This window comes from Cnephaeus nilssonii, assembly GCF_951640355.1.
Source record: "Cnephaeus nilssonii genome assembly, chromosome: 13".
NCBI classification, from domain to species: domain Eukaryota; kingdom Metazoa; phylum Chordata; class Mammalia; order Chiroptera; family Vespertilionidae; genus Cnephaeus; species Cnephaeus nilssonii.
This window is the reverse complement of record NC_137084.1, coordinates 5224734-5237701: the sequence shown is the minus strand read 5'-3', so window position 1 is coordinate 5237701 and position 12968 is coordinate 5224734. Positions and strand designations below refer to the sequence as shown.

Here is a 12968-nt window from a genome sequence, read left to right as displayed (position 1 = left end):
TCAACCACTGAGCCATGCCAGCCAGGCACAGATTGGTTTTTAAAATACATACAAAATCTTGTTATTCTACCCGGATTTTCCATTTAGTTTTTCTACCTCCTTCCTCAGCGTTCAGCAGCGACAGATCACTTTGTTTTCAGTGTTCTGACTATCTTATTCACTCAATAACGTGAACTGAGCACCTACTCTGTGCGGGCCACAGAACCAGGCCCAACTCTACCTTCAAGGAGCCACGGGGTGAGACCAGCGCATAAATGGATCCATTACAACACAGTGGGGAGGATGAGTAGAGGGCATGACTGGAGTCCAGAGGTAGGCAGGGGTGGTCAGGGAGTGCTTCCTGGAAGAGGTGACTCCCAAAGTGAATCTTTAAATATGACCAGGCACAGCAGCCCTCCGCCTTTCGAATTTGCTGATCTGCTGAGGGCTGTGAGTTGAGAACAATTCAGGTAGGAAAGCTCATGTATCGGGTAGTTGAAAGAGAGGTTACTTCCATGGGAGGGACTGGGGGATTGGTGCATGAAGGCCAGGGCCTTGGGACGGCTTCCGGCGGAGTTTCACTCCAGCTCTGTTCCAAGGGCGAGGCTGCTGAAAGACTGACCTTGGCGAAATGGCAGGTTGCGGTGTTTTTTGCCCAAACTGTGACATTCCTACTTCTTTCCTAGATTGTGCCTTTCCTTGGACTGTAGGGAACTGAGTGTTTATCTTGTTTGACTCCCTGTTTATCTTGGACTGTAGGGAACTGAGTGTTTATCCCTGTTTGACTCCCTGTTTATCTTGTTTATCTTGTTCCTCCTAGTTTTCAGTGTTCTGACTATCTTATTCACTCAATAACATGAACTGAGCACCTACTCTGTCGCTGATGAACACTGAGGAAGGAGGAAGGGGTTAGACGAGGAAACTTGCCCAAGGCTTCCCAATGGGCCAGGATTTGAATCCCTTATGAATCTAATCTGAATTCTGGTGAATCTAATCTGAATTCTGGTGAAGGTCAAGGTCAGGAATACAGGCACACATCCAACATCTGGGCTGGAAATGGATCTGAGGTCAGAGGGAGGCCATGCTATGCCAGGGATTCACCGCTCTGTATGTCTTCTGCAGTGATATTGCTAGAAATGCAACCTTGGGTAGAGGTCTCTCCATCGCCCGAGACTGGCTTCATCATTTACTCATCAACTATTTATTGAGCGTGTACCATCTGCGAGGCCCACCACGAGGGGCAAGCAGGCTCTGGCATGGAGACATGTGCCCCCCAGGAGGTAAGGCAGGAGAGAGTGATGTGTCAGGAATGGAGCACAGTGAGTTTTCAAGGACCAGTGGGCGGGGCTGTTTCAGGTGGAACCAGAATGAAGAGAGGTTTGAAGGGGCAGAGTTGGAGGTGGGAAGGAAAACGGTCCCCCCTTCGGTCCCTGGGCATGGTTTCTCCTGACTTTCTATCCATTTGTGATGCCAGTGGCTGCTGGTCTGGTCTCCGCCGGCAGCCCCAGCACTGGCTTGTGGGTGGCTCTTTGACATGGGCTGATGGAGCCACCATGGTCCTTGGCCAACCTCGACCCCGGTCAGCACCAGGAAGCCGGACGCCGGCTGAGGTACGGCCAGCGTGTGCCGGGCCCTTGGCACCTCAGATGGTTTCTAGGAGGGGAGAAGCTCCCAGCTGCTGAAGGGCAATGTCTTCACTCTTCCCCTCTGCATCCTTCCGGGAAAGGCCTTGGGCTCTGTGCAAATGAGAAGGCCAATGGAAAACTGACGCGGAAAGGCAGTGGAAGGGAGGTGGTGAGGGGCAGGGGATGTGTGCGTGACGATCGAGGGTGTTGGTGTCACGCACGTGACGTGTCTCCACTGTCCCTTCTGCCCCGTCCTGGCTCCACTATGAGGTCGCACGGTGGCAGAGGCTGGCCTGGCTAGTAAGAGCCAGACTTGGAAAAGCTGCTGGTCAAGGAGTTTTCCAAAGAGGACTAAGGCCAGACAGTCAACCAAGGCCACACAGCTGGGCCGGACTCAGCGTGGACCAGGGCACAGCAGAGACTGGGCGCTGGGCAGGCCAGGCCCTTCCTACCCTGCCCCAGGTGGAGAGGCAACCAGCCCAGACTTATTTTTTTTTCTTTATTGATTTTAGGGAGAGGAAGGGAGAGGGGTAGAGAGATAGAAACATCAATGACAGAGAAACAGCAATCGCTGCCTCCTGCACGCCCCCTACCGGGGATCAAGCCTGCAACCTGGGCATGTGCCCTGACTGGGAATTGAACCCACGACCTCTTGGTTCATAGCTCGATGCTCAACCACTGAGCCACAGGGGCCGGGCTACAGCGGATTCTTCTTTCTATTGCACCATTCGCCGTTGGGTCTGTTCTTGTGAGAGCTAAGCCTCCACCGAAGGAGGAGCAGGGCCTGGTGATGCCCAGCTCTCGCTCAGCGGTGACGTTTTAGCAGCAGCCACAGGACACTGCCCTCAGTTGTTTTGGGGACCACAGCCTGTTAGGTCGCCCCCACCCAGCTGAGCCCAGAGGCCTCTCACCTCCTCTCCATCACCTCAATGGTCTCCACCAGGGGTGCGTTTCGGGTCTCAGCCAGGAAGCAGACGGCCAGCCCGGCCAGGATGGAGGTGGCCCCGAAGGCCACAGGCGGCAGGATGGCACTGAACTCCCCGACCGCGGTGACCAGGGGCGCAGCCAGACCCCCGAGGCGGGCGTTGACCGAGACGAACCCCATCCCCATCTGCCTGTGCGAGGAATGTGGACAGGTCCGTGGCCGTGGCCTAGGCCCCAGAGGCAGAAGTGCTAGGGGACCACGCAGACAGGAAAGGGGACCTGCCTTGGCAAGCCCAGCGGGTGTGAGCCAGGAGCACCAGGGGCTCCCAGTTTGGGGCAGGTGCTCTCCTGCCTCCCCCCACAGACCCACCTGATCTCCGTGGGGTACAGCTCTCCCGTGAACAAGTACACGCAGATGAAGGAGCTGGCCAGGCAGCCTTTGCCCAGCGCTGCCTGGGCGGTGCGCAGCGTCTGCATACCTGGAGGGCGGACAGGCTGTGGGAGGGGTGGCCCAGAGCCCAAGAGGGAGAGGGAGGCAGAGGGGGTAGGGGTGGGGGTGAGGGCCATGGGACGGGGTGCTGGGGGGGAGGAGACAGGGAGGCATAGGGCGTGGGGTGGGCACAGCCGGGATGGGCAGGGCACCCAGAACCTGGAGGGGTGAATCGGGGTTTCCACCACCTCACGTCCCCACCTGGGACCCAGAGTCCCCACACGGCCCTTCTCTGACTTCTGCCTCCTTCCCCGCTTCTTTCTATCCGTGACCAGGTCCTGCTGGGGAGCCGGGACAAGCTTTGGAGTTGTGCTCAGGTTCAAATCCTGGCTCTGACCAGATGGGTGACCCTGGTCACGGTCACGTAACCTCTCTGAGCCTCCCTGTCCTCCTCTGGAGAATGAGGAGAACGCAGCGCCTGCTTCACGGGCTTGTCCTAGGCTGACAGGACGCCATGAGTGCAGGCGCTGGCGCTCATCAAACGCTCGCTGTTCCCGTTATTCGCACGCTCTTCATGCTGCTGCTCACACACAGCACAGCCCCAGTGCCCATGCCCAGCCTGGGGCAATGGGCAGGGAAATGGTGGCACAGCCTTTGGTGGCCACTCCGGCTGCTCACTGCAAGTGGAGGGGATATTTTATCAAATGCCCACACCTGGGCCCCAACCATCTCTGTTATCCCAAAGCCTCGTGGGGCTGGGCTCAAGTTGGTCATTTCTTTAAAGGTCCCAGGAGAGTGTGATGTGCAGCCAGGGTTGAAAATCACCAATCTGGATGGAATATTATACAGCGATATACAATTAGGGCCATGAAGCATCTGTCCCAACATGGAAAAGTGTTTATGTTGCAACATAACATGGGAAAGCATGTTTCTGGATAACACACCATGTGAAAAAGGATACATTATATATAATATATACACACATATCATCCTTTTTATATATGCATATAATAGTATCTTGATTCTATCAAATACAAAATCAACAAATAGGAAAAAAGATGGGAAGAAATTCGTCAAAATGCCAATAGTAATAATCGACCCATTTTGTGGGGAGGAACTGAAGCACAGAGGAGTCAGACAGCCTGCCGTGATTGTCACAGCGATCCCTCGGCTCGGCACACGCTCTCGGACCGGGATACCCACCCTGGCTTCTTGCTGGAATCACTGGACAGCTTTTTAAACCCTAAGGGTTGGGACCCCCTGGAGGCTAACTGCGCTGGCCTGGAGCCGCTGGGCACTGGGAGTTTTCAAAGGTCTGCAGACCACTGTTCCAGGGCCAGTGGCTGAGGTTCCAACTTGAACTTCTCAGCCCTGGAAATGCTGCCTGGCCAGACTCCAGGTGGACACACACCAGCCAGCCTTCGGTTGGTTTCATGCATCCGTCTAACGCCCCGGACAAGATGGGAAATGCCGTGAGGGCATTTATAACCAGGAGGTGACACTAGGCACCGAGTGCTTATTAAAACCCCTGCTGATTGACAGTCACTGTCTTCCCAGGTTCAGAAGACGGTCTCTCATCCTTGTTCCCTTGTTGTACTTGTTGCCCACCAGACCCCAGACCCCAGAGGCTCGCAGGCGGTCATGGCAGAAGCCCGTGACTCACCTTCGGGCACAAACATGTTGGCGATCACCATGAGCCCAGCCAGGACGAGGAAGGAGGCCACCGTGGCCCGGCGGCCCACGTAAATCATGGTAGTGGTGGCCACCAGCATGGCCGGGATGTCTATGACCCCGAACAGGACCTGAACCAGGTAGACGCTGAGCCCAAACTTCTGCAGGTCCATGGCCAGGCCGTAGTAAGCCATGGAGTTGGAGAACCTGGGAGAGGCGGCAGAGTAGGCCTGCTTGGGAAGGTCCCCGCACACGGGGCGCACCGCTCCACCTCAGCCAAGAGAACAGACTCTTCACCTGCACATCCCCGGGGCCAACGTAGGTTTACATGTCAACTCTTAGTCCTCACAAGGACCTCAGGGGCAGGGGCACAAGTGGGAAACTGAGGCACAGGAGGCTGGTCTGCCTGAGCCCAGCTGGCTACCTTAACGACAGTGCCCGGCTCTGCTCCAGAGCTCAGGCAGTGCATAGCCTGCATTCCACACTTCATCACCACGGCTCCCTATTACTTTTATGTCCAGGACACCCAGTCAAGCAAATTTCATTTTTTTTTTTAATCAGCCCCTTACCTCGGCATTTGCTAGCTTCCAGTCTGTGCTAACAGGTAAGGGTTGTCTTTGTATTTTTATTTATTTCACATCTTTATGCCTATCTATGTACCTGTTAGGAAGTTCTTCCTGCTCACCTGGCAAACTCTATGAACTGTCTTTTATTTTATTTATTTATTTATTTATTTATTTATTTATTTATTTATTTATTTTAATCCTCACTCGAGGATATTTTTTCATTGATTTTTAGAAAGAGTGGAAGAGAGAGAAATATTGATGTCAGAGAAACACATGGATTGGTTGCCTCCTGCATGTGCCCTGACCACGGCCCAGGCCAGGGAGGAGTCTGCAACCGAGGAACATGCTGTTGACCAGAATCGAACAAGCGGACACTCTATCCACTGAGCCAAACCAGCTAGAGCAGTGGTCAGCAAACTCATTCGTCAACAGAGCCAAATATCAATAGTACAACGATTGAAATTTCTTTTGAGAGCCAAATTTTTTAAACTTAAACTTCTTCTAACGCCACTTCTTCAAAATAGACTTGCCCAGGCCGTGGTATTTTGTGGAAGAGCCACACTCAAGGAGCCAAAGAGCCGCATGTGGCTGGTGAGCCGCAGTTTGCCGACCACGGGGCTAGGGCTATTAACTATCTTTTAAAACCCACCTGAATGCCATCCCCTGTGTGAAGCCCTCAGCAGCCCCAATTAAGAGAACTATTACTGGGACCCTTGTCAGACCTCATGGAAATCATTGTTTTCCTGTCTGTCCCCTCTGGACCCACAAGTGGTTTTGTCCCAAAACCCCCTGGAGAGCCCCAGGGCAGAGCGGATGAGACATGGTGCCCAGATGCTTCCAACAGGTGCCCCACCCAGGGGAGACCCACTGCCCAGATGTGGGGTCCCTAGGTCAGCATGGATGTCTCCTCCATGGCCCCATCGCAGCACCAGCAGAGGCCAAAGGACCCCGGAGCAGTGGTTCTCAGCCTTCCTAATGCCGCGACCCTTTACTACAGTTCCTCATGTTGTGGTGACCCCCAACCATAAAATTATTTTCGTTGCTATTTCATAACTAATTTTGCTACTGTTATGAATCATAATGTAAATATCTGTGTTTTCCAATGGTCTTAGGCGACCCAGCTAGAGGTTCTCAACCTGTGGGTCTCGACAGGTTACAGTTATGAAGTAGCAACAAAAATAATTTTATGGCTGAGGGTCACCACAACATGAGGAACTGTATTAAAGGGTCAAGGCATTAGAAAGGTTGAGAACCACTGCCCTGGAGGAAGGGTGTGGAGCAGGATTGGGTTCACAAGGCTCACCTGCTCATTGCATTAAGCATATTTAAGAGTTAGTCAGTGGCCCGGCTGGCCTGGCTCAGTGGTTGAGTGTCAACCTACAAACCAGGAAGTCATGGTTTGTCTCCCAGTCAGAGCACATGCCCATGTTGCAGGCTTGATCCCCGGATCGTGCAGGAGGCAGCCGATCAATGATTCTCTCTCATCATTGATGTTTCTCTCTCTTTTTCTCTGAAATCAATAAAAATATAGTTTTAAAAAATAGTCAGTGGGGACAAAAGTTATGTCTCTAATTTGGGTCAGAGTCTTGGGCATGAGCCCATCACCTACCAGACCACCATGAGACAGCACGTGACCTTGCGGATGGCCGGGGTTCGGAAGAGGTCCAAGACGGAGGTGGAAGTGCGGACGCTTGTAAACTCACTCTGGATGTAGGAGCTCACCACCTGGGCCAAGAAAGCTGGATCAGGGGACAGGAGGGATCTGAGACCATGTTTCTCTGCTGGGTATCCCTTCATCCAGGGAGAGGCGGGCCAAGGTCAAAGGCCCTGGCAAGATGGCTGGTCCTACTCTCTCTCTATCTTGGGGCTGTTGGCCCTCACCTGGCTGTTCCCGGGGATTTGGGATGAAGCCGAGGCTCCCAGAGTCCCACGGCTCCTGAGCTGCCTGCTGCTTAAGCTGAAGTAGCCACCGGTGTTCCCGTGGGGCCCTCACGCCCCCTCCTTGGTGGAGACTCTGAGACAGGCTTGGCCAATGGCGAAGAGCAGGGTTCTGAGAGGTTCTGACCCTCCCCACGGTGTGTTCTTAGGCAAATTACCTGACCCACCCAAACGTCATTTTCCTCATCAGCAAAAGTGAGACGTTAAATGAGGTCATGTACGCAAAGGCCTTAGCATACATGGTGCCTAGCATGGGGCTCGATAAATGGTACTTATAATAAACTAGAGGCCCAGTGCACAAAATTCGTGCATGGGTAGGGTCCCTAGTGGCTGCCGACTGCTGGCCGGGGCCTCCCTTCATTCCGTGTCACCCCCTGGTGGTCAGCACATGTCATAGCGAGCAATCAAACTCCCGGTAGGTAGAACTCCTGAGGGGACACTTTGCATATTAGGCTTTTATATAGAGAGATGGTAACCATCTTATCATAAATAGTGTTTATAATAAATGGTACTTTTATTATTAATTCTTCAATAATTTTACTTCATGATCGCTATTTTAATATTTTCATTTTGTTTACATTTTGGCTGGATGTCAGTGTGAATAGTAATCTCTCCATTATACAGTCGGATAGTCTGATGGACAAAGCAGCTGACATTTTTATCCCAGATTGCACAGCCATTCAAAGGTTAACACCTTTGCTGCATGGCCTCGTCCCACTCTGTTTACCTCCAGCCTCTTCACCTGGATGGTGGATGAGTCCCGGGGAGCTACTAAATAAATCCTAGCACAGCGGTTCTCAACCTTTCTAGTGCCGCAACCCACAGGTTGAGAACCGCTAGCAGGGTCGCCTAAGACCATCGGAAAACACAGATATTTACATTACGATTCATAAAAGTAGCAAAATTACAGTTATGAAGTAGCAACGAAAATAATTTTATGGTTGGGGGTCACCACAACATGAGGAACTGTATTAAAGGGTCGCGGCATTAGGAAGGTTGAGAACCACTGTGCCGCCAGCACGAAAGCAAACTGTGCCTCCCGCCCATCCGCCTACCTCCTGGGTCAGCCTCTCCCCTTCCTCCTTCCTCCCGTTCATGGCGGCCACCTTCCGCAGGTTCTGCACAGCTCGCTGGGACTTGCCGTGGAGGAGGAGCCATCGGGATGACTCTGGCAGCCACCTGAGACCAGGAGGAGGATGACATTCACCTTCTTTCAGACCTTAAGGGAGGTGAGATGCCCTGGCGTCTGCAGAGTCAGGAAGACGGGGGAGATGGGGTGTGGGGGTGTGTGGGGGTGTGTGTGGGGGGGAGACACGACACGCCAGCTTCCCTTTTTCGCAACACATCACACAGGGACCCACTGAGGACACTCAGAGACTACTGGGGCTGGGGACCAGGACAGGTCGGTTTGAATCTGGGTCTGACCCCGGTGTGTGGCCTTGAGTAAGTCATGGACCCTCCCTTGGCGGTGCCTCAGGTCCCCTCCTATAAAATGCCGGGGGCTGGTTGTGAGACACAAAGGAGCTGATAAAGGCGAAAGCCCTCAGATTGTTCCGGAACCCGTGCCAAGGGAGGGGATTTTCCCGGAGCTTCCCATAGCCAGGCACATACGTGGGAGTCCGTGGTCCCACGAGCCCCGCCCTTCGTGTCACCCACCACCACACGCAGCAAGTCCCAGTCACTGCACACCCCAGGCCTCGCAGAGGGACAGGTTGGCCACCCAGGGGCACCTCCCCACCCGCTCTGCCCAAGACGTACCAGGAATAGAGGGAAAAGATGAGGAAAGGCACAGAGACGGCAAACTGCAGCCGCCGCCAGGGGCGGACCAGGTAGGCCACTCCGGCCAGGATGAGCTGGCCCAGGGTGAAGGAGAACCCCAGCAGGACGCCCGCCACGGTCCGGCCCCGGGTGGGCATCCACTCCACGACTGCGGAGAAAACACCGCAGGCTCAGCGACTCGCGCCCAGGAGCTCGCTTAGTTCCCCCGCCCCCTCTGTGGTCACTTGAGAGGAACTCAGAGACCCACTGAGTCAGGCCAAGGCACCCCCACCTACTCCTCGCACTCCGCGGAATTCCAGGTGGACCAAAGACCCAAATTACACACCAAACCTCAAACGTAGTAGAAGAAATCATGAGAGGTTGTTTTTTCGACCTGAGAGTCAGGAAAGGCTTTTCTAAGAATGTCACAGAACCCAGAGGCAATAAAAGGAAAGATCAATAAACTGGACTTCATAAAAATGAGAAGTGTCTGCATTAAAAAGACAAACGACAACAACAAAACCCACCATAAGCAAAGTCATGATACTGGCAAAAAAGCGACAAAGGGAAAAATTGCAACTCAACAGATAAAGGGCGAGTTTCCCTAAAATTGGAAAAATTCTCACAAATCAGTAGAATAGCAACCAAAACAGCCTGACCGGTTTGGCTCAGTGGATAGAGCGTCGGCCTGTGGACTCAAGGGTCCCAGGTTCGATTCGGGTCAAGGGCATGTACCTTGGTTGCGGGCACATCCCCAGTAGGAGGTGTGCAGGAGGCAGCTGATCGATGTTTCTCTCTCATCGATGTTTCTAACTCTCTATCCCTCTCTCTTCCTCTCTGTAAAAAATCAATAAAATATATTAAAACAACAACAACAACCAAAACAAACAGAAAAGCAGGCAAAGGACGAGAACAGTTGAAAGGAAAGGAAATGTAATGGCTCTTATTTCCATGATTTCTTTTGTAAACAGCAAACTGTGGCAAGAGCCTACATGCACACGCCGGGGGCTGGTAAAGAAATCACGGCGCCACGTAAATGACGGGGAGTCAACACCTTTGCGGCCCAGGTGAACCCCAGCCCTTTTGGACCCACATAGGCTCAGCGCTGCCTGCAGCCCTGGGGCCACGGTCTCACCTCACCTCTGCGTCCCCACACTGAGAGCCTGGCACACAGTAGGTGTTTAGTAAGTGGTTACTATTGACTCATTCACACAGGAAATAAACCCAACCCTCTCAGCTCACTCCCTGATGGCAAATCACAGCCCAATCCTCTCAGGACCCTGCTGGGAGGCTCAGAGCGGAGGTCACTGGCTGCAGATCCCACACAGGACACAGGTCAGATGTTTGACGACGGGGCTGCCGTGCCGCCTTCCGCGAGCCCCCTCCGGCCCCCCCCCCCTGGCTGGACTCACCCAGAGAGAGGGAGTTGAGGATGATGCCAGAGAAGGTCATGCCCATCAGGAACCGGAAGACGCAGTAGGCACTGAAGGAGCTGAAGTACGCCGTGGCGGCCCCCGAAACTGCCAGCTGCAGGTATGACCAGACCAGGGGGCCCTTGCGGCCCAGCCTGAGCCGGGCCACGGCACAGCGTTAGGGTCCCCGCAGAGACTGCTGAGGGAAGCTCTCCCGCCCACTGCCACCCGAAGCTACCCCTCCGTAGCAGAACCCCCATCCCGGGCCGGGCACCCACCACCACACGGGAGGGAGCACAGTGTGGGAGAAAATGACAATGAAGAGGTGTGCTCCCTCCTTCCCTCCTTCACTGGAGCAGTATTTCTGGCCCCACTACCACGGCAGCTGACGCCGGGGCTGGGGTTCTGCAAAGGTCCAGGGGCGGCAGCCGTGGGCGGCAGCGAGCTCTTGGTGGGGCCTAGGCGGGGGGAGCGGGACCCCAGGGTCAAGTCTTCATTTAAACTGATCACACTGGGGAGGCCAAGCTGGGCGGGGGCTGGTCACTCCACAGAGGGGTCCAAGGCCAGGGTAGCAGGGTGATCGCACCCCCATTTGTGAGGGTCCAGGAGGGCAGCAGGCCAAGAAGGGGCGGCTGCATATTCTTCTCCACACACCCCGTGAGACCCTCGTTCACTCATCCATTGTGTTGCCAAGCAGTTCACCCACCTCCTCTAAGTGACAGGCCCAGCTGGGCTGTGACAGGGGAGACACTGTGGTGAGCTACACACACTCACACCCAGAAAGCCCAGGCTGAGGTGTCACACTGACAGAGCTCCCACCAGGGGCTGCGGCCTGCAGCGCCCTCCAGAGGGTGGGGTCTGGAGTCCAGGAGGCCCCCCCAGAACCTGGACTGGCAAGGGTGAGAGGGGCCGCGGGGAGGAGAGAGGAGAGGAAAGGGGGAGAGAGAAAGAGAGGAAGAGACGGGAAGGAAGGAGAAAGGAGCCAGAGAAGGCGGCGTGGGAGCTGACTGGCCGGCCCCCATCGGTGCGTTTCCTGCTGTCTCCCTAGCGGGGCGCCGTGGACAGTTGGGGCCGCACAGTCAGTTCTGAGTCCTCCCCGAGTGGGACGCAGCGGGCAGAGGGAGGAGGGAGGCACTTTCTGAGGAACACGCAGGGGCCTTGCGGGGAGGAAAAGGCCGCATTGGTGCGGGAAGGGGGCAGGCACAGGGGCTCGCAGCGGCTCGGGCTGCAGGAGTGTCTGGGGAGGTGCCTAGGCAGGGCAGCCCCGAAGGTGCGGGAGGCGGGGTGGCCGTGGGCGCGGGCCGTACCCTACACACTCCCTCGTGCCTTCTGGAATGACGGGCCATGTGGATGTGTCACAGGTATTATCCATCTACACGCACACGCGTGAACGTTCATAAGGAAAAATGAACCACGGGGGTGGGGGGGTTCCCCTGTGCTGGGTAGCCGGGCCCTGGTCCCCGAAGACTCACCGGTCCGCGAGGCTGCCAAACACGACGGCGCCCACCAGCACCCCGGCCATGTAGACGGACTGAGCCAGGTCACGGAGGGTGCGGGCCTCACACACCAGGTCCCACTGCGGGGACAGGGGGCGCCTCAGCCGGGGCCTGGGCCGCAGCTCCCCGCCCGCCCGTCCACCCGCCCAGCGCCCGCGCACCTCCGTCACGATGGTGGCGGGGAAGACGCTGTGGTCGTAGACCCAGCCGTCCAGGCAGCTCTCTGTGGCTGCCGCGGGGACCGAGGCGTTGGGGCCCAGGAGGGCCCACTGAGGCTCCGTGAAGCGCCGGCACGGCTCGGGGGCCCCAAGCCGGTCCCAGGGGACGGTGGCCCGCAGCCAGGCCTCCGAGCTGTTGGCGGCGGCGGCGGGGGCTCCGGGGCCGCGGCAGTGGTGGCGGGGCACGGCGGCCGTGAAGTTCTGCAGGAAGTTGTGGCAGGCGAGCAGGCTGCAGGGCAGCAGCAACAGGCCCGTGTAGACGAGCTGGAAGCGGCCCACGCCGCCCAGGGCGTCCAGCAGGTCGGTGAAGGCCATGCCCGGGCCTGACCCAGCCCGCCCGCAGGGCCTTATGTACAGGGCGGGACGGGCCCTGGGAGGTGGAACAGGCCCGGGGTCAGGACCACAGGGGCCCTGTGTCCACGGCTCAGAGGGGTCCGGTTACACCTCACAGGAGGCCTCAGGTGTCCCATGTCTGCAGGGCTCCCCCCTCCAGACCCTTTCTCCCAGATCCTTCGATCTCTCACCCCCCCCCTCCCCGCCCCCTAGAAAAGTGAGCGTCCCCGCGGGCTGGCTCACAACCCATCGCCCCGCTCTGCGGGCCCAGCAGCCCTGCCCGCTGCCCTCGCCGGGGCACCCCAGCAGTAAATGCTCCTTCCCCTCCCCTTTGAATGGGGTTTTGCGAGGGGTTCGGCCCCCAGATCATCCAGCCCCATGGTGTTCTCATCAAGCAAAACCCAATACAGAGAACTCGGAGGACAGGACCATGCACCTGCCCCCACTTCCCCACTGGCCCTCACAACCAGCCAGGCTCCCAGGAAGCGATGGCCAAGCCCCCTTCCTGAGGACACCCCCTTTTCTGAGGACACCGAGGCCCAGAGGACCTGGCCCAGGGACCCGCAGGGCAAGAAGCGGGCCCAGGATGGCCTACTCCCGGCCCTGTGCCAGCCCATG

General features: G+C 56.3%; 1 protein-coding gene across 1 annotated transcript; it reads right to left on the bottom strand.

The window, feature by feature from the left end:
* LOC307109157 (solute carrier family 22 member 20-like) lies at positions 1-12559 on the bottom strand. Its single transcript, XM_079787801.1, is given in 11 exon segments — positions 1-1715; positions 2516-2767; positions 2769-2878; positions 2880-3007; positions 4622-4836; positions 6805-6920; positions 8189-8312; positions 8892-9060; positions 10304-10458; positions 11776-11879; positions 11961-12559. Coding segments are annotated over 11 exon segments (1839 nt in total). The 5' UTR covers positions 12333-12559; the 3' UTR covers positions 1-1621.
* Positions 12560-12968: the final 409 nt, after the last annotated feature.